The sequence below is a fragment of the Cottoperca gobio genome, chromosome 17, assembly GCF_900634415.1.
Source record: "Cottoperca gobio chromosome 17, fCotGob3.1, whole genome shotgun sequence".
NCBI classification, from domain to species: Eukaryota; Metazoa; Chordata; class Actinopteri; order Perciformes; family Bovichtidae; genus Cottoperca; species Cottoperca gobio.
The window spans coordinates 10,205,844-10,224,429 of record NC_041371.1 but is presented as its reverse complement, the minus strand read 5'-3'; the positions used below and the strand labels follow the sequence as shown (position 1 = coordinate 10,224,429).

The following is an 18,586-nucleotide window of genomic DNA, read 5'->3' as shown; positions in this document are numbered from 1 at the left end:
TTTCAGTTTGAATCCCTCTTTTATGATCATACTTTACCTTTTTCAGCTAAAACCTTTACATCATGTGCTCCAAGCACATGGTAACTTGTGTGGCTTCCCTGGTGTTAGGGTTAATATAACGTGTTCACTTTGTCATTTAATAGTTTGTGTCGGAGTAAATGCTTAATATTCTTGGCTTTCGATAACCAGCGGTGTGTGTGTGTGTGTGTGTGTGTGTGTGTGTGTGTGAAAGTCTAACAGGATGGGCCTTGTGAATATTTGATGAGGAGTAGAAAGATTTCCACTTAATGAGGTGCTTATCAGTATGTTAGTGTGTTTTGGCAAGCGCATGCCAGCCGCTCGATGTGATGCAGCCTCAAACTGTTTTAGACTGGGAGTGTATCCTGCATAATGCTATCTGATATGCAGGTTTGTTTATCCTCTCCCAAACTCGTCCCGTTACTAGTCATTCAGGAGCCCCCTTGGCAACAATTCTTACTGCTTGGTTCTTTGTAAGCAAAGGTGTCTGCTGCATTCACTGCTGGCTCTGCTGCATGATTACCAGAATATCACCTCCTCTGCATCCTCACCTAAACTACACTCTGTTTTTCTTTTTTTCTTCCCTTACAGCTGAGGAAGTAGAGAGGCTGGCCGCCATGCGTTCTGAGTCTATGCTCTCCGGCACCCACACTCCACCCATCCGCCGTCGGAGCAAATTTGCCACTCTGGGACGCCTCCTCAAGCCCTGGAAATGGAGGAAGAAGAAGAGTGAGAAGTTCAAGCAGACGTCTGCTGGTACATGACTTTTTTTTTTTTTTCTTCCTAGTTCTATGTTAATATAAGCACAAAAAGCTCATGCAGGTGCCAAATGTATCAAAGACAACCATGTTATTTTATACCCTGTCTGATTTTATGTGAAGATAATTCAGTGTATATCCTTTTTGGCCCAAAAAACAAAAAGTATTACGTTTTATTCTCCAGAGTTATTGAAAATGCGGCAAATTGATTCAGCAAAAGTGCAGCGTTGGAGTTTCATGTTTTGAGGTCTCTTTAGAGTTCCTTTCATCTCGCGGGCCAGTGTTGTCAGGGGTGAGTGAAGGACATGCTCTCTTCAGATGTGGCTGTTTTTATTTTCCTCTGCTGACACATCCTGAATTCTGTCGTCAGCCTGGTAGACGGGATGTGGCACTTTGTCAGACTTTGCATCTCGCAGGGTTGACGCTAATTATTTGTAGTGTAGAAGATGAGCAATTGCACACCTGTATCTGGTCTTAACAGGACAATCTGATTTTTTGGTAATATTAAATTGGCATCCTTCAGGTGTGAATTTTCTGTCTCACAAGCCCAAAACATGTATTTGACTTTTGTTTTTGTTATTACCTTTTCAGCTAGGATTTGATTCTTCCTCTTCCTAATAGTTTATTGGCTGTTTGCGTTTCTGCCCCTAACATGGTTTCCCTGGCTCTTCCGCAGTCTCTCTGGACTTGGTGGTATTTTTAGCAAGGCACAAAATTGCTGACAAAATCATTTTTTTTCCCCTGTTTTTTTTAGATGCTTGAGTTTCAGATGTTTGGCTGTATTTAAATGGACAATCTGTTCTCGATCAAACAATCATGTAGATGCTTTTCTGCTTATTGGTGCAATCGTGTATGCTCTATGATAACAGCATCTCCCCTGTTGTGGTGAAGGACAACAATGAAGAGCTGAGAAACAAAAGGGCTTTTTTTTCCTGTTACAATGGTGTTAATGCACAGTGGAGTTGAGTGATAAAGCTCTCTTCATCACTTTTGTCATCTACTTGTTTTGTCTCCAAAATAATTATTTTGCTACTATTGTTCTATTCAAGCCTTTTTGATGGCAGCATGATGGTGGATTATAACCCACCCATATCTCACTGCAGCGTCTTCGAAGTGGAATTACTGCCTCGTTTCAAGCTGTAGGTGCAGTTCTGAAAGTAGGCCCCAATGCTTGGGCAGGTTCTTTAGCCGCAGTGACGACACTGCAACCGCGCGCACACACTGTCACTTCAATTTCAGCAAGAAGCATGAACCTGACTTTTTAAAGCCCCCAAACACAAGAGGAAGGTGATCTGCACTCGTACAGCCGGCAGTGGAAGAGTAGAAATCACACAAGCGTGAGCCAGTGCAGTAAATTCAAATGACAGGAGGTGGCTCAGGGATTTTTTCACTGTAGCGGTCAACACATGGCACATAAATGTGGATTTAAAGCTGTACAAATAAGTACTTTTATACAAACAATGGCTCAAATGACGACACATCTGTAATGTTAAAGAGGTCGCTGGTAGTCATGAACGGACAGAGTCGCTTTAAAGATTGTGTAGTGCAGAGTTCTTTAATCCAATTGTGCGCCAACAACCCATGGAAGGAAATCTTTCATAAGCCAATAAATGCATGTTGCAATTTTCATATTTACAGTATTTGCAAGCTGGAAGGTAATGTGTGCGGGTAGATATGATCATCATATCTACCTTCATACCTTCCTGTATAAGTATTAGATACTTTATTAAATTCAAGGAACATTACTGATTCTAGTGGTATGCATGAAATAGCTAACAGAGTAAAGCGTGGAGTGGATTTTGAGCAGGCATGTTATCTTTCATAACGTTAAATCGGAGAAGAAAGAAAAAATAAGTGAAACGGATCATTTGGGGGGGAAAGGGTTTTGTTTGCTCATTATCACACCTATTCCAAGAAAGATGGCTAAATATTTACATACTTTTATTCCTCGTGTAAGAAGCGTTTTGTCGTGATGAAAGCTGTGTTGTTTTTTTTTTTAGAGGAACCAAATTCTAAATACTTCATCTGGGAAACAATATTGACTTTAGTTGACCTGTCGCCCCCACTATTGATTTGTGTTTGTTTTTAAATGGAACATTGCACATGCTGTGCATTTGCCATCATTGAATTGGTCAACGCTTAAAATGACGGCCTATGTATTTACTAACCTTAAAGCCTGGAATGGGATGACCATATATTTTCATAAGACATAATAAAACTGTTGCCACTTGATTATTAAAAAAATACTTGTACTATGTACCAATACTTTCAACCTTCTGTTGCTTAAACAAACGAGGACAAAGTGCTGCATGTACGATACGGTAGAGCTCTACATTCATCTCATTGAAGTGTATCGTCAAGACGTACGCCGTCTTGTCTCTGCAGTTATCTGTGATGCCTTTTTTTTTTTTTTTACACTGTTGATTATGTTTCCTGTGTCGGCAGGGGAGCAGAGCAGCCACTGGGCATGCAGATGTTGTCGTGGATAATTGGACACTGAGCACAGTAGAGGATTATGAATGTGTTGTGATATTAAGCAGATGAAGGCCAGCTCTGGGGGACTGTACTCTTCACCTCCAGGAAGGAAGGAAGGAAGGAAGGAAGGAAGGAGGGCCTGACAGTTGGATGTCTTTATCATGCTTTCTTGTCACACTCGGTACATTCTCACAGCGCGTTTGTATCACAAAGAGATCTCACTAGGCGGAGATTAATCAAAAGAACACTCTGATATTATCTTCATTTTTATTTCTAATCCAATTAGTTGGTAATTCCTCATGAAAAGGGAGTAATCTAAATGCACAATTCTTGCTGTTTATTAGCATAATTTTTCTTATATAGAAAAATTCTTCGCCATATAGCGTATGAAGAGGAAAATGTCTCATTGTATGTATTATGGTCATGTTTAGCTCCAGCCAAGCTTCTGACGTGTTGGCCTGAACACATAATCTTCTCATTGACAAAAGACTGCATGAAAGTTTTAATACAGTTTTTGTTAGGCTCAGGCTGAGAGAATTGCCTCTGTAAAAGCCTCCACTTTGAGCTACTGAGCCTCGGGGTTGGTAGGATGTGTTCTGACTATCTGGGTCACTTTGCAGTGGAATATATTTTCTCAAAAGAACTAAGCGTAGTGTTCTCAGATCAATACTGGCTGTACTTAGATATGCCAGTTTCATTTAATATGCTCTCAGATGAGTCTCCCAGATCAGCGTCTAATCTTCTCATCTCGGTACAGACTGAGTGGCTGCAGTGTTGGACACCACGCGGGCCGGGGTGGACTGTCCAAGATAGAACTTGGTTGATATTCAAGGTGATTTTGAGGACTGTTTCTGCTTTTCGTGCAGAAGACAGAAGATTGTGTTAATTGGCATTGATGGTCCTTTAAAGTTGACCTTATTGCAAACTCACAGCTGATGCTTTGTCATTCTTGTATCCAATCACATTCAGGATCAAAGTTAAAAAACCCTTTTTTTTTTTGGCTCTCACAGGACCTTCCTGATGAAATGAACATGAAATTCCACTTCTTGCACACGATTAATGTATTCATTAAATATTAATCAAAATGTTTTTTAGTTGTTTTTTGCAAGGAACAGCCAGTGCTTTAACTCCTGACTCGATGCTCGGCCAACTGCGGCGTTTGTTTGAACAATTTCTTCTTTTTGTTTTAAGAGCACACGATATCTGCCAATCTGAAGACGTAGCCTCACAAAGGCTTTTGAGTTAATGGTATTACGTAACCGTGCACATCCCATGGCATAGCAGTTATGTCATAAAGCTTTGAGTAATTGCTTTTCATTTTGGATGAAACTGCAGTATAATCCCTGAACATACTACAGCACCGCCAGCCAAGCGTCGACCTTTAGCCCTGGGTTTCCCCACTCTGGCCAAGAGTCAATGCTGCTGTTTCTGAACGGCTTTGTCATTTTCAATAACATTGTGTCTGTCACCCAAAACGTATATTTATGTTTTTCTTCAAATAACCCCCTAACATGTATGTTAAAGTCTAGTTGAAGCTGACTTCATGCAAGATCCTTGGTGCCAGAATGAAGAGCTATTGAAGGATTTGTATTTAATGAAAAAAAGAGGCTGAAAATAGTATTGTAACATGTATTTTCATGTTTTAATGGTGTACATCCTAAAAAAGATTTAAAGAAAATGCTCTGATATTGACATTTGAGAGAACCCTTTTTAAAACATGGTTTACTTTTCTCATTATGCAGATACTGCTCAACTGGCAGACCTTATTAATAGAAGTCTCTCCCAGTTTCTGAACTGTTTTTAAAAATGTAATGAAGTTTGAGCATGCACGGGTACAACCAAGTGAAATGTGCGTTGCCCGTGGTGCTTTGTGGGAAAACAATCTAGTGAACTGGCTGCATTGACTCTCCGTTGGGAAGAAATCCCCTCTGTTGATCTGGGTCAACTGTTTGATCAGTCAATGTATGCACTATCCCCTTGACTTGACCTAATGTTACATTTGCTGTGTCTGTGTGGAGAGAGAGGAAGAAAAAAAAGGATGGAGCTGTCAGCATTAGCATCCCAAGTAGCATCCACAAATGGCACAATTTCCGTTCATTTCACACTCTTCAATTTACCACTTCCTTGGGCTCCAGTGGAGATGATTCTTTGTGTGACATATTGACGATATTTTGGTCACATATTTTGCTGCTTAACTAATTCCTGGCTTGGAGCTGATCTCAAACAGGGTTCTCTTGGGGAAAACTTTTGAAGTATTGAGTTGAGTATGCTCTGGTATTTTTGAACAGTTGAAGCACAGAGGATCTGCCCTGGAGTTCTGCCCATCCTGACATTTGTATTACTCTAATTTGTGTTTTTTTTCATTTTTGGACTCTCAGTAGTTGGTTTTAATCCACTGTGTTGTGACTGAGGGCAAAGCAAAGAGAGGTCAAGCTGTCAGTCTTTTCATGGGTCCACGCTGAGGATGTATTGGCATCGAACACACCGCCCTCTCATTGAGCTGTGACGAGACTCCTGTGTCATATGTAAAGCAGACATGGCACAATCTTTGATCATTCTCTCAAGCAGGAGCTCCAGAGGCCTGCAGGGAGATTCCTGCGTAGTGTGTTTCGAGTGTTGTAGCGGATCCTCATTTCACATTCTTAATTGGCTTCTATGCAGGGGTAGATTTTTGAATTTACTAACATGAGTTTTAACTGCTTTTGTTCCGCCTACTGATAGAAGATGTTAAGTGCCTTAACTTTTGAATCCTAAAAATAGAAGCCGTAGCTATGGGACGTGTTATCTTGTGCATAATGAATTACAATGAGAAGTGCTGCCGGAATATCTCCTCCATCCTTTATCTCTTTTTGTTAATCAAGGTCAATCAAGGTATTTTTTTTTTTAGTTTTTTTTTTAGCTTCAGCTGGTAAGAAGAGAAGTCATACTTTCACCCTGGATTTTTTTATCTCAACTTTTAAGTTGCTTGGAATTCTGATTCTTTTGTTTAATGAAAGATGTACCCTTACACATTCATGTACAGCAAGACCAACAATGTACTGGTGATACAGTCGGGTTTGGGTAAATTGGTAATAAAATGCATTTAGATAGATAGATCGATAGATGGATACTTTATTGATCCCGAGGGAAATTTAGGAAGGAGCATTTACTTAAAGGATAAGTTTTGTGAGTGCATATGTTTCTTATTGCCTTATTGTACAGCCCATAAAAAGACAAAACTCAAAAATGAAATAATCCTACTTACAAGTATCACTTGTGTAGCCGAAGCCTGATATACTAACCTACAGTTATTATCACCAAATACCTCCATAGTCGACCACGAAAACTATTGAAAAATCCACCAGAAACCTCCCCCCCCCCCTCTGTTTGAATAACTTATGCTAAAAACTACAGTGCCCAGCCGTTTCCTAAGAAGGCTATTTTAAAAGGATTGAGTCTTCAGTTGGAACTAATTTGGAGCCGAGTGCCACAGACAGAATAGGAGAGACTAATGCAGGGTTAGTTTTGGTCTTTTCATTTTGCGTTCTTTTTAAAGGTTTGACCAATCCAAAAATGACTAACATATTATTCTCCTTTTTTTTTATCCCCTCAGCTTTGGAAAGGAAGATGTCAATGCGACAGAGCAGAGATGAGTTGATCAAGAGAGGAGTGCTGAAAGAGATCTTTGAAAAAGGTGAGCTGTTGTTCTACACTTACAGTCTGGATTCAACCCAGCTGGAAACTCTGGCTTCTAAGTAGAAACTGTAAAAAGAAATGGTGAAGTCTTCAGTTGTTCATCTCCTCATTAATCAGTAGTCTCTGAAGTGCACATTTCAAATTCTGGACGGGGCATTTAAAGATATAATCTTTCATTATAGAAATTTGTAGGGGCTTTTTATAAACTCTTTGATCTTGATTAGATGTGCCTTTAGACACCCCCATATTTAAAGCTTAAGAGTATATTTGAGTCTGACAGCAGGGTGCTCCATGCCTCCAGGACATCAAAAACAAAGTTGGTTAAGCTGAGTAAGTCCATTGACTCTTCACTCAAGATGTGAACAGAGCAAATGAGGACGTTTGGGGACAATGTCCAAAAGTAAGAACACAAAGATCTTACAAACATGCCTAAATCAAGTACAAATATGCATGCTTGCCATTTCGCCTTGGCTTAACGTACCATGTGCCCCTTGAGTTTACAGACGCACGTCTCACTCAGTGAATTGGGCAAACTGATAAACTGGATATCTACCTCTCCTATTTTTGCAAAATTAATTGTGCCACCCCTTAGATTAGGCCAGGTGTGATCAATTCTCCTGCCCGGTGACAACCTAGTTTCGTAAAATACAAAAAAAGCTTGTGTGCACAGCTTGATAGATCAGCAGTGGTTATTTTTATGCATCCAAAGCAAACGGTTACAGTCAGTGATGTTTTTTAAAAAAAAATTATCAGCACTGACATCCCCCTGATGTATAGATATACCACACAATTCACATTGTTGTCAAAATTGCACTCTGCCGTGCTCAAAATAGAAATGGATCCATAGGGGCAAAAATAGAATTATATTCAAAGAAAAAGAAATCTCATGTTGGCATAAATGTGTCAACCTTTCATCTGATTGGCTGCTGGATTGTAAGCGGCTTGAACTGGCTGCTGTCTTTGACTGGCACTCTGTGTTCCTGGATTTAATGCGGCACACGCCAGCCAATCCCTTTCACTTGCCTAGTGTAGAGTTAAATGGTCCGCCGTCTCAATGGCGTAATTTTAAAGATGCAATCGGATCTTTCCACATGTAGATGCTTCAAAGTGAGGACCTGTGTGAAGGTCGATCTGTATGACAGCTGGTTGGCTGGTTACGACTAATAGTGTAAAAAAAAAAGTGCCAAAACTCCCTTCAAAGACTTTCTGAATGTTAGAGACTAACCTGTCTCTCCAAATCCTCCAGAAATAAGCATTCTTGTGGTTTTGTTTTAAAAGGCTGTTCAGTCGAGTTGAAATTTGGGAATGGGGAAAGACTGCTCCCAATACAACTGCATTGTTTGTCAGAATATGTGAGCGGCATTGTGAATTGCGCTGTCGGCCTTAAAATGCGATCTTGCAAAAAAAGAAAAAAAACATCAAAAGGCTCAGCGCTGTAAAGAATTAAAAAGCAAAAGTTCTGTCAAACTGCTCGGCTGACAGTGTTTCTTGGTCTGCTGTGTGCTGATAAAAGGCTCATGGGTCGTTAAACATTCCTAGCTTTCTGAATCCACTCCCCATTGTCTCAAAACTCAACACCCTGAGTTCATTTTGAACTTTGTTTGAACAGTCTTTGGTTGTGCAGTCAAACACATCTCGATGCTTGTCAGACTGTCACTTTCTTTTTGTTTAGCAACAGTTGAGTTCCGATCCTCGATGGACGGCGGAATCTGCACTCAGGAGCCCTCTCTTAAGTCCTCTATGGTTCTGCACACCAAGAAATCTGTCACCTACTCGGGTGACCTCAAGGATAACCCCGCCAAGCCGCCGCTGTACCACAAGAAGCCTCCTGCTCTCCCTCCAAAGCCTTTTTCTAGGATCCCAAACCATAGCACAGGTCAGTGGTCTTTTCGTTTTTCCCTTTCCCACTATTTGTTGTACGCTACTTATTACTATGCATAGTACGTGTTTTGACAAATGAGCCATGCCTGCTGTTGCTTTTTAAAGCGTACCTGCGTTGCTGAACATTTGCCCAGGATTATAGTAGTCTCATTAAATTCCCCTGTGGTCAGGTCAGCTTGGCTCTCTGTCATTGTCAGTCCGAGGGAAGTGGCATTACACTGGCCTAATTCCCATCGCTCTGCGCTGACGTCTGAGCCATGTCTGATCGACCATGAGCTCTGTTTATCTGTCTCGCCAACAAAGTGTAGTGGATGCGATATAACACCAGTTAACCCAGTGTAAAATGTTCAGTAATAATTCTTTCTGTCCTGATTTTTATTTAATTTCTAGACTCTTGCCAGCCAATGAAGTTGCCCTGTATGCGTGGGGGAAAGCACTCTCCACCTCTGCCTCCCAAGAAAGTGATGATTTGTGTGCCTCAAGGGGGGCTGGACTCCTCGTCTCCGTCCCCCAATCCCCTCTGCGCTCTCTCCCAAAAGTGCGGGCCTTCCCACGGCATGTCCCTCCACCACGGCCCCTTGCTGCCCTCTCAGTTCGCAGCTCTGTCCAGTCTTCACCAGAGTCGCGGTCACCCGTTCCAGCTTCAGTACGGCAGCTTGCACGCGCCCAGCCGCATCATCGAGGAGCTCAATAAAACCCTGGCACTGTCCATGCAGAGGTTTGAAAGGTTAGTAAACATCAGTACTCGGTGCTATTCAATCCAATTGTCCTCCAGTGAAGGCAGGGAGGGGATTACGGTTCAGCCTTTTATTTGTGTATCTGCACAGACATCTTTGATGCAGTGTGTCGATGTGTCATGCTGAAATGAAAGATTTCACAGATGGAAGTCGCTTGATACTGATTGGTTCACATTACTTCATTTTCTTTTTTATAAAGAACTATTTTCCTTCATTTTGAGTCTGTGGCTAATGAATCTCTTGTTAATAAAAGCGGTAGCCAAAACCACACTAATCAGATTAAATACTGGGGGGGGAAAAAAGCATTATAATTAGCTTAGAGCGTCCTGTTTATTAGGTTTATTTTTGTGTCGACTTGGCCGCTACCCTCAAATATATCCTGGTCTCCTGCTATGTAGTGCTGGTGCACAGGCCTCACAGGGCAGCATGGCCTAATTTTGAAGTAAATGTGTGTATGTGTGGGCACAGGCTCATGGAGTAGGCGTCCCTCCAGCAGTTGGCCTGACATAACATGACCAGCTGCTCTTTACAAGAGCTGCGTTTCTTCGTGTTTGGAGAAAAGGGACCGGGTAAAGGATTGGACATTATGTAACCTTGTACATTAGGATCTCTTTTTCTCCAAAGCCACTTGGGAAGGGATAAGGAAGCAATGGTCCTGACATGGCTCACAGTTGGTCTAAAAGCTGGAAAATGGTTACGTAACAGTGTCTCATCATAAGAAGCTCCAACTATCAAATATGTAAGCGGTTAGCACTTGATGGCTCCTGAAAGTTTTATTTCTGTCACCTTGTTTTGAATTATACAAGTTGTATAATCGGTTACTCTTCTCCTCCTGTGTTGTTCAAAGGATTGCATGGCATTGCGTAGGAATGCACAGAACTGTACTTGGTCTGTGTTCAGGCTCTTTGTACTCCAGTTTCATTCAGATGGAGTTATACATCTCCACTCCCTCTATACTTGGATTAGAACCCCACTAAGCTATCATTAGACCGTGTACCAGAAGCCCCCCTTTTATTTTATATCACTTCCTTTTCTGGCTTGAGAAGGTTTGTGAGGGTTATTGTTTCAGTAATGCTACATATCATAAACAACATTTTATGACCGTAAAAAGACGCTATAGAGCTAAGCTTGATTTATATGAGGTTTCACGTGTAAACTGGACTTTTGCCTGCACTGTTGAAGGGGTGGGCGGGCTCATCCTCTTAGCAAGGCCAAATGGTATGGCCATAAGCATGACCCAATAACATTAACCCCCAGAAACGCCTCTCCCTTTCTCTCCACTAGCTCTGCATTGCACGGCGTCGGTCACTGTGTTCCCCTGGACAGGAGAGAAGTGCCGTCTGTGATCATCGACTACGAGGATGACAAGGAGAACATGCCCAACGAATGCGACTACGAAGATCTGCCCAGCATGTACAAGGACGAGGACGACGATGATGAGGACGATGAGGACGACGAAGATGATGACTCCATATTTACAAGTGAGTGGCAGCACTTACCGTGAGGAGTCTTTTAATATTAAATAAAATTGTACAAATGATGAGTTAATTTGTCAATTTAAGTCAAGATCCATAAATGTATTAACATAGACATTTTTAATCTGTCTATTTAGGATGTTTCTCATCTATTTGTTGTCAAAGGTAAAGGCAGAATGTGAAAAGTGAGGCAAGAGAACTATCTTTGTCTATTTTGTTGGTAAGGATAGCTCATGTTTCCAGATATGACACATTCACCTGAGTAATCCTGATCAACAGTACTGCTAGCTTCCCCTGGAAGGCTCCTGGATCTCGAATGTAGTTTGACCTTCAAAGCAGGGCCAAAATTAGGTTCACAGAAGTGTATCCAGAATCATGCTGTCACCCATGGAAACACTTTCGCTCACAACTTCTCAGCAAAAGCGCCAAACTGTGCGGAGCTCATGTCTTTGACACTGTAACCTTGTTTTCACATGGGAGCATGTTGGGAGTTTTTTTTTTTGTTTTTTAAAGGTTGTGATCGGCCATGTGTGACGGAATCGTTCAATATGCCACATCATGACTTAAAGGGGCTCTGAAATTATGAGTTGCACTTAAAGGTACAGAACACTTGGTTTAGAATTTTTTCTTTTTTTTTGCAAATCTATGTAAAGGCAAAGATTTTACATCACAAAACCTCAAATAACCCGTCAAATCACCATAGTTTAGATCAGGGGTTTCAAACTCATTTTATTTCAGGGGCCACATATGGCCCAATTTGATCTCAAGTGGGCCGGACCAGTAACATTATAGCATAATAACCTATAAATAACGACAACTCCAAATGTTTCCCTTTGTTTTAGTGCAAAAAAAGTACATTCTGAAATTTGTAAATAAATTTAATGAACTATCTTGAACCTGAGTTTATCATACACATGTGCATTACAACTTACAGATGAGTGTATTTACAAGGCACAAAACATTTAGTGTAACATTTTTAAATAACAGTTACTTTTATTGAAAAATTGCAGTTAATGTTTTTACACTTTGCAAAGTCATCCCGTGGGCCGGATTGGACCCTCTGGCGGCCCGTGAGACCATTTGATCCGGCCCTCGAGGTAATTCATAAACACACAGAAAGAAAAAAAACTAGACAGCAATAGATGGGCGATTGACTGTTTTTCCTGGCCAAAGTCAGGGTCCTTGAACACAACACAAGCAGAACGTGCCGTCACGTCATGTCAAAAAACGTAAATATTAAACAAGACTGTCATTGACTTCAGCGAACGCAGCATGGCAAGTGGAAAAAAAAAAGAGAAAGGTGGCTGCGGAATGTCGCACTTTCCAGGAGAAATGGATGAACGATTATTTATTTGAGGAAGTAAAAGGCCAGTGTGCCTAGTTTGTGCGGACGGGCTTGTGAAACATGCCGAACTGCACGAGCTGAAAGGACGAGTGCGTTTGGATAAAGTTAACGCTCTTCGGCGGAGTTTGGCCCAACAAGCAGCTCTCTGCAGAGCGGAATATACAGACATGGAAAGATAGAGAGGTAGACCACCACACCAAGAACAGACTGTTCCACCACTGCTGTGCAATTATCACTTCCATGTGCAATATTCACTTTATTTTCTATCAACCACTTGGTACTTATATTATTTTTTATTCTATTTAATTATTGTGTACTGCCTTTTTTACTTCATAGTGTTCTTTTGCTGCGACAAGATACATGTCCCCATTGTGGGACTAATAAAGGATTGTTTTCTGATAAAACGGAAAGATGCATGGATACAAAAGTTGCTTTTTTGCACAGCATATAAGAAAAGTGAAATGAATGGGCTGTGTCTTAAAATAAATTTGCAGAGGTTATGAGTTCAATAATTAGTATGGCCCTCGAAGGATGTTGTAAAAAGAAAAATGGCCCACGGAAAAAACACAAAGAAACTTTTTGGTAAATGAGGCCCCGGATCAATGCTTCTTTCCATGTAGCTTCTCTCATGTTTGACCGAGGTGTTTGGGTTTAGGTACGCTGGCACAGAAGGTGCTGAGGAAAGACTCTTTGGCCATCAAGCTGAGTAACCGTCCATCCAAAAGAGAGCTGGAGGATAAAAACATCCTGCCCATGCAGACTGATGAGGAGAGACTGGAGTCTAGGCAGCAGATAGGCACCAAACTCACAAGGTGAGTGCACGTGCACACATGAATTATTGACACGAGAAATGTATTTACGCACACATTCATAATTTATGTGCCGAGCGCAGTAAACCTGGTTGCTGTAGCCAACTCAACAATTATTTCTGGAAAAAAAGGGCAGTGACCCTTCTCAACCAAAGTGAGCATTTTGTCTTCGGGCTGACGATGGCCCGACATCCTGGCTGAAAGAACAGTGACTCAGTCCAAAGCTGTTGCAAATGTGAGCCTTTTTTTCTTATTGAAACTCTTTTTTTTTTTTATATCCTTTCATTTTTTCCTTCTCAACATTCGATAAGGATAAACGCTTTATCTCGTTAAAATGAGGCTCTGAAAATGGAGCTGACCTAATTTCAGCGATTCATCACCCCCCCCCCCCTCTTTTTTTTTTCCTTGTCGTCTCTCTAGCTCGCTCTCACTCTCTCTCCTCTTTTTTTTTTTTTTCCTTCCCTGCCTGACTACCTCCCTCGCTGACTGAATCACCACGGTGATGCATGTGCCAAACTATCTCCTCCCGACTCCTCCACACAGCAGCACCACGCAAGCTGCTTCATACCAGCAGTTTACACACACACACTCTCTGCACTGGTGCAGTGCGTACAAATCACAGGAATTTGTATACATATGTTGAGATCATAAATGTGAATTCTAGTAATTGAACAGATCAAACAACGTAATGTTTTTCCCCAACGGATCACACGCCTCATTTGATTTCACTCTCGTCTTTGAACACTTGCCTGTCTGAATGAAGGGGGATGTAATGATGTGCCGAGAGAGGAAAAGACCGGCAAGCGTTAGGGTTTTTTATTTTTTTTCAAAGCCGGATTTTATAATAAGATACTAGATGTGGAAAATATGGTTGCAAGGGAGGGATGGAGTATCATCTAGAGACATTGGCACATAACTCACTATTCCCCACTGTGATTGGAACACAGCGCGTGTTCCCAGAAGGCCTGCCTGCTTAGTTGTCATGTTCCCAAAAAGCTCTTTCACAGTGTCCTTTTTGCATGGTGTCATCTGATGCACAATTCCTAATTTCAAGCTTTTTGCCAACAGCATCGTGTCCTGTAATGTTGTCGCTTGTGCCAGGCCAATCAGTATTGTTTATGATAATGCTATTCTAGATTGCGCTGACTTCAACATACTTCTATTGACTTAATATGTTTTTATGTAATGTGTAGTTTATGTCTGTTTTTAAAGGATACGTTTGACATTTTGGGAAAGAGACTAATTTGCATAATTTAGTAAATGTGCTTAAAGACTTGAAGAAGGGGGAGACGGCTAGTAAAACATCCGCCTGCCAGCTTCTTTAAAACTCACACGATTAACGCGTTACATTTTGTTTATTTCAAGTTGGAAAAAATGGCGATTTACGGGGGGGTTATTTGGGAGACCTTCTTGGCTGGGGCATCTTCAGTTGTGAGGTTTCCAGGACACCAGCACAGACCCCAACAAAGCTAATGAGTGTATTTTCCAAAAATGTTAAGCTATTCCCTTAAAGGGCTGTGGGTAACTGCAGAGTTGGACGATAATTCTTTGTGGATTAGTCGTTATGAGACTCCTTTCACATTACACTTGCATCAATAGAGCCATTGTTAAGTGCAGCTTTAAACAAATTGATCTTCATATTGCCGCTTCATGTGTAACTCCTCATACAATCTCAATATACTCATGTATATACTGATTGCACAGAACAGGAAGTGCCTTTTAATAAAGATATTTTTTTTATTTGGGAAGGTGCATGATCCATATGGATGTTTGTGACCATGTTCATTTACAGTAGCTGGCGTGATGCTGATATTACACTAGGACCGCAACTAAAAGGCGGAAAGCTCTAGTCTGAGATTGAGTGCTTTATCTTTTCCCGAACGATAACTTCCAAGTGGAAGAGGAAATACCACCAGACGAGATGAGACCAGCGAGTCTGAGCCACAGAACTAGCCCTCCATACAGTAGTTTACGGTGCCAAGCAGTTTCCATCAGCTGTCAGATCAAGAATGAGATGGAGACAATCATTGATCCTACTTTTAGGTCTACTCCCGCAGGGTCCTGACACAGTGCTATAATAAGAGTCCCCAGTTGAGAGAGTTAGAGTGACCTTTCAGAGATTGCCTCTGGGTATCTTAGTCATTTCAGATGCTTCCAAATTGAGGAAATTGGAGATAATCTGCGCAAAATGCATCTCCTCTGATGTTGCTGAAAATAACAACATGTGATGGGGACAGATGTTTCCGTGTTGATGTGTGTGTGTGCGTGTGTGTGGTAGTTTTTTATTTTAGCTGTCCTCAAAGTTGAAACCTTTCAGTTGGCGAGTGACTGTGTTTATAGTGCCTTATTCAGCATTAGATGATAGCTGAGTCTTCAGGAATATCTTGCTTTTATTGGCCTTCTTCCTTCCTGCATTGCACCAATGTATTATCATGCAGTTATTCCATTAGAAGAGAGGGATTGGGGATCATGGTTGACTGAATTTTCGGGAAGTGCACCTGTCAAGCCGCTGTGAGGCAAGAGCTTAAGAGAAAAAGATGCAAATCTTTAAACTAAGAGAAAACCACGTTGAACTCTGTTGCTCATAAATAAGTTGTACTGGAAGTAAACATTGAGTTAATGTTTATTTAATTTGGTTTGGGAATAACACATTGCATTTTACTCCAAAGCCCAGCCTTGTCAGTTGTAGAAGCACTCACGCTGTAAGGCGAAATGGGAATAAGATAACCTTACAGCTGCTGTCAAATCGAATACTGGACAAAATGGAAGGAATGAAACAAAATCAACTGAACAGCTTTCTCTGAACTACACTGTAAGAAGAATCAATGAAATGCTTGCAAAGATTTTCTTTTGAACAATGACCGCTGAAGATCACATGATATTTACGTGTATAGAAGGTTGATTTGTATCTCATATGGATTCAGGGTTGCTTTGCTGACCTCTTGTCTGTGATTATGTGTTGACCATATGATGTATATGTTTCTAACCAGGCGATTGAGTCAGAGACCCACAGCAGAGGAGCTGGAGCAGAGGAACATCCTCAAACGTGAGTGTCTTGATATATCTCTTAGCTGCTAAAGTCACAAATGTGAACAGTTCAACAAAAATGTCAGTTACAAAAATTGCAAATAAGCTGCCGCACACCGTCTATAAATGTTTATTATTTGCGACGTTTGTTTGCCTCATGACGGTCTATGGCCGAATGAAAATACATACAGTATATTTTTTGCGAGTTAGAAAGTGCAGGAGCTCACTTTTGATCCACTCGTCCCTCTCCTACACGCCTGTCTCGTGAAAGAGTTGGGAAAATAGTTTTTTTTTCTGCTCAAAGTGACAAAAGTGCCCTCTCTAACCGTGTGACTATATTTGTTGCAGCCCTTTTGTGCATGAAGGCTTCATACGTTGCAGCCTGGTTATTTGATAGCTAGTGGCATATATATATCTCTCCCTTTTTTTATTCCTCCTTGGTCTGCCTTTTTCATCTGAAGCACACAGGCAGCAGGGCTCCCCGAGGACTCATGTCCAGAGAGACTGATGTCTTTGCTCGCACACATGCAGTATCAGAGAGAAGCAGCTCTTTTGCCTGGGACTCTGCGTAGCTCACATCAAAGACTGATTTTGCCAGCAGTTCCTGCTTCTCCTAGAGGCTCCTGCATGATTGGCAGAATGCAGGAGGAAAATACAAAGTCAAGTCTTGAAAGAAAATACAAAGTCAAGTCATGTTGAATGCATTACCGAGGTTAAACAAACAGGGCTTTGTTTTTCTGTAGTGGAATCCAAAACATGTGCGTAGTAGTACTACACATACAGTATGTGTTCAGCACAAATGCAGTTTGACTGCCGACGCTTTTGCAAATGGGAGCGTCGTCTCTGCTTGCGTTTTGTTTACTCATCTCTCCTCTTGCTGCTCTGAGCTGGAGGTTTTGTAATTGACTCTGAATATACTGTAAAGCAGCGGTCCCCAACCTTTCTGCACCACGCATCGGTTTCATGCAAGACGATTTTTCTACGGACCGGGGGGCGGGGGGGGGGGCAGGCAGGCATAACAAAATATAGGGCTTATAGGTGCATGGAAGTGGTCATTTTTCAAAATAAAATACCCTGCAGACTAATGTAAATAAAATGTTTACAATAAATATTACCAACACAAAAAAAAAACTTTTGTATTCTTTCTGTGCGGCCCGGTACCAAATGATCCGCGGCCCGGTAATTGGGGACCCCCGCTGTAAAGTACATCCCCTGGATCAATTTTAGGGAAATGTAAGTACTTATTGTGATCACAATTATTGTCCTTGGAAAATAAATGTTTATTCTTAAATGGGTTAATCACTTGAAAGGAACAAAGCTATCATTCTCCCCTGATACCCATTCCTAATAGCATTTAAAAGGCCAATGATGGAAACTATTTTTAGGCCGCAAGAAGTTATCCAGTTTTAGTGTGACTCTAATAAGCAGCATTATGCAAATGTTGCATTTGTTCCCCTTTTTCAGAAATGTTCTAAATATTTCATATACACAGTCTACTGTTTGCGCTCACAGAATAACACTCATCCTCTCATTTTCTGCAGCTCGCAATGAGCAAGAGGAAATGGAGGAGAAGAGGGAGATAAAACGAAGGCTAACACGAAAGGTGAGTCCAAAATAGCTCCGAAGGTGTAAACGCACATTTGATTTTTTTTTTTTTTTAGCATTTGTAGGGGGTAAATTGTTGGCCAGGATAAACAAACACTGTGACAGTGACTCATGTGTAGCGAGAAGTAAGAATCTAGTGTGTTGCAGGTTATTGTAGTTCTCAAGGCGCCCCCAGGAGACGCCGACGTCCTTGTTGCCCTTGGCCCTTCAGCATGTCTGCTGCCAAATCCTTCGACCCCCATCGGGAGGTGTTGAGCAAGTTCCCATCACTTTTAATTAGATTATAGCACTTTCTGCTCACCTGCAGACATGCTGGTAAACACAAACATCCCCCAGCTGTTGGAGGACTTTGTGGTATGCATTACATGCCTTTTTAATGTATTCAGTGTAGAAACGTTCAGTCACTGGAGCTGTATGGAACAAAATATGTGTTTTCCACAAAATGCTCATCCTATACTGTACATAACACTAACGCATTTTTAGAACATAAAGCATTTACAGCATGTAACCAACTTGCATTTCGGACCTAAATATACAATATTGCCTGAACAATACTGGACTTTGGAGGCCTTTACAGATATTGATAGTTTAAATCATTAACAAAATGTCTAGGTGTTTTTGTACATACCTAGATAACATAAAGGTTATGATGAGGATCCCTTACATTTGTATTAAATTTGTATTTTTTTATTAAAGCATTTTTATTATGAGATCTACGGAACAGAACCTTTTACTGCTGAAAATATGTTGAATGTACACTTTCTGGCATGTACTGTATCTA

At 41.2% G+C, this 18,586-nt stretch overlaps 1 protein-coding gene across 5 annotated transcripts in view; it reads left to right on the top strand.

Annotated features, from left to right (window-relative positions):
* The window catches only part of LOC115022162 (phosphatase and actin regulator 1-like), a 49,970-nt gene that overhangs the window by 26,799 nt on the left and 4,585 nt on the right, over positions 1-18,586 (top strand). For 2 of the 5 annotated variants that reach the window (XM_029453064.1, XM_029453061.1), the window contains exons 2-10: positions 610-774; positions 6,844-6,924; positions 8,599-8,802; positions 9,198-9,534; positions 10,829-11,025; positions 13,020-13,176; positions 16,164-16,219; positions 17,428-17,433; positions 17,742-17,803. In XM_029453064.1, the coding sequence (XP_029308924.1) occupies positions 610-774; positions 6,844-6,924; positions 8,599-8,802; positions 9,198-9,534; positions 10,829-11,025; positions 13,020-13,176; positions 16,164-16,219; positions 17,428-17,433; positions 17,742-17,803 (1,265 nt within the window). The remainder of the gene's footprint in view (positions 1-609; positions 775-6,843; positions 6,925-8,598; positions 8,803-9,197; positions 9,535-10,828; positions 11,026-13,019; positions 13,177-16,163; positions 16,220-17,427; positions 17,434-17,741; positions 17,804-18,586) is intronic. The other 3 variants (XM_029453065.1, XM_029453062.1, XM_029453063.1) reach the window with 2 other exon arrangements.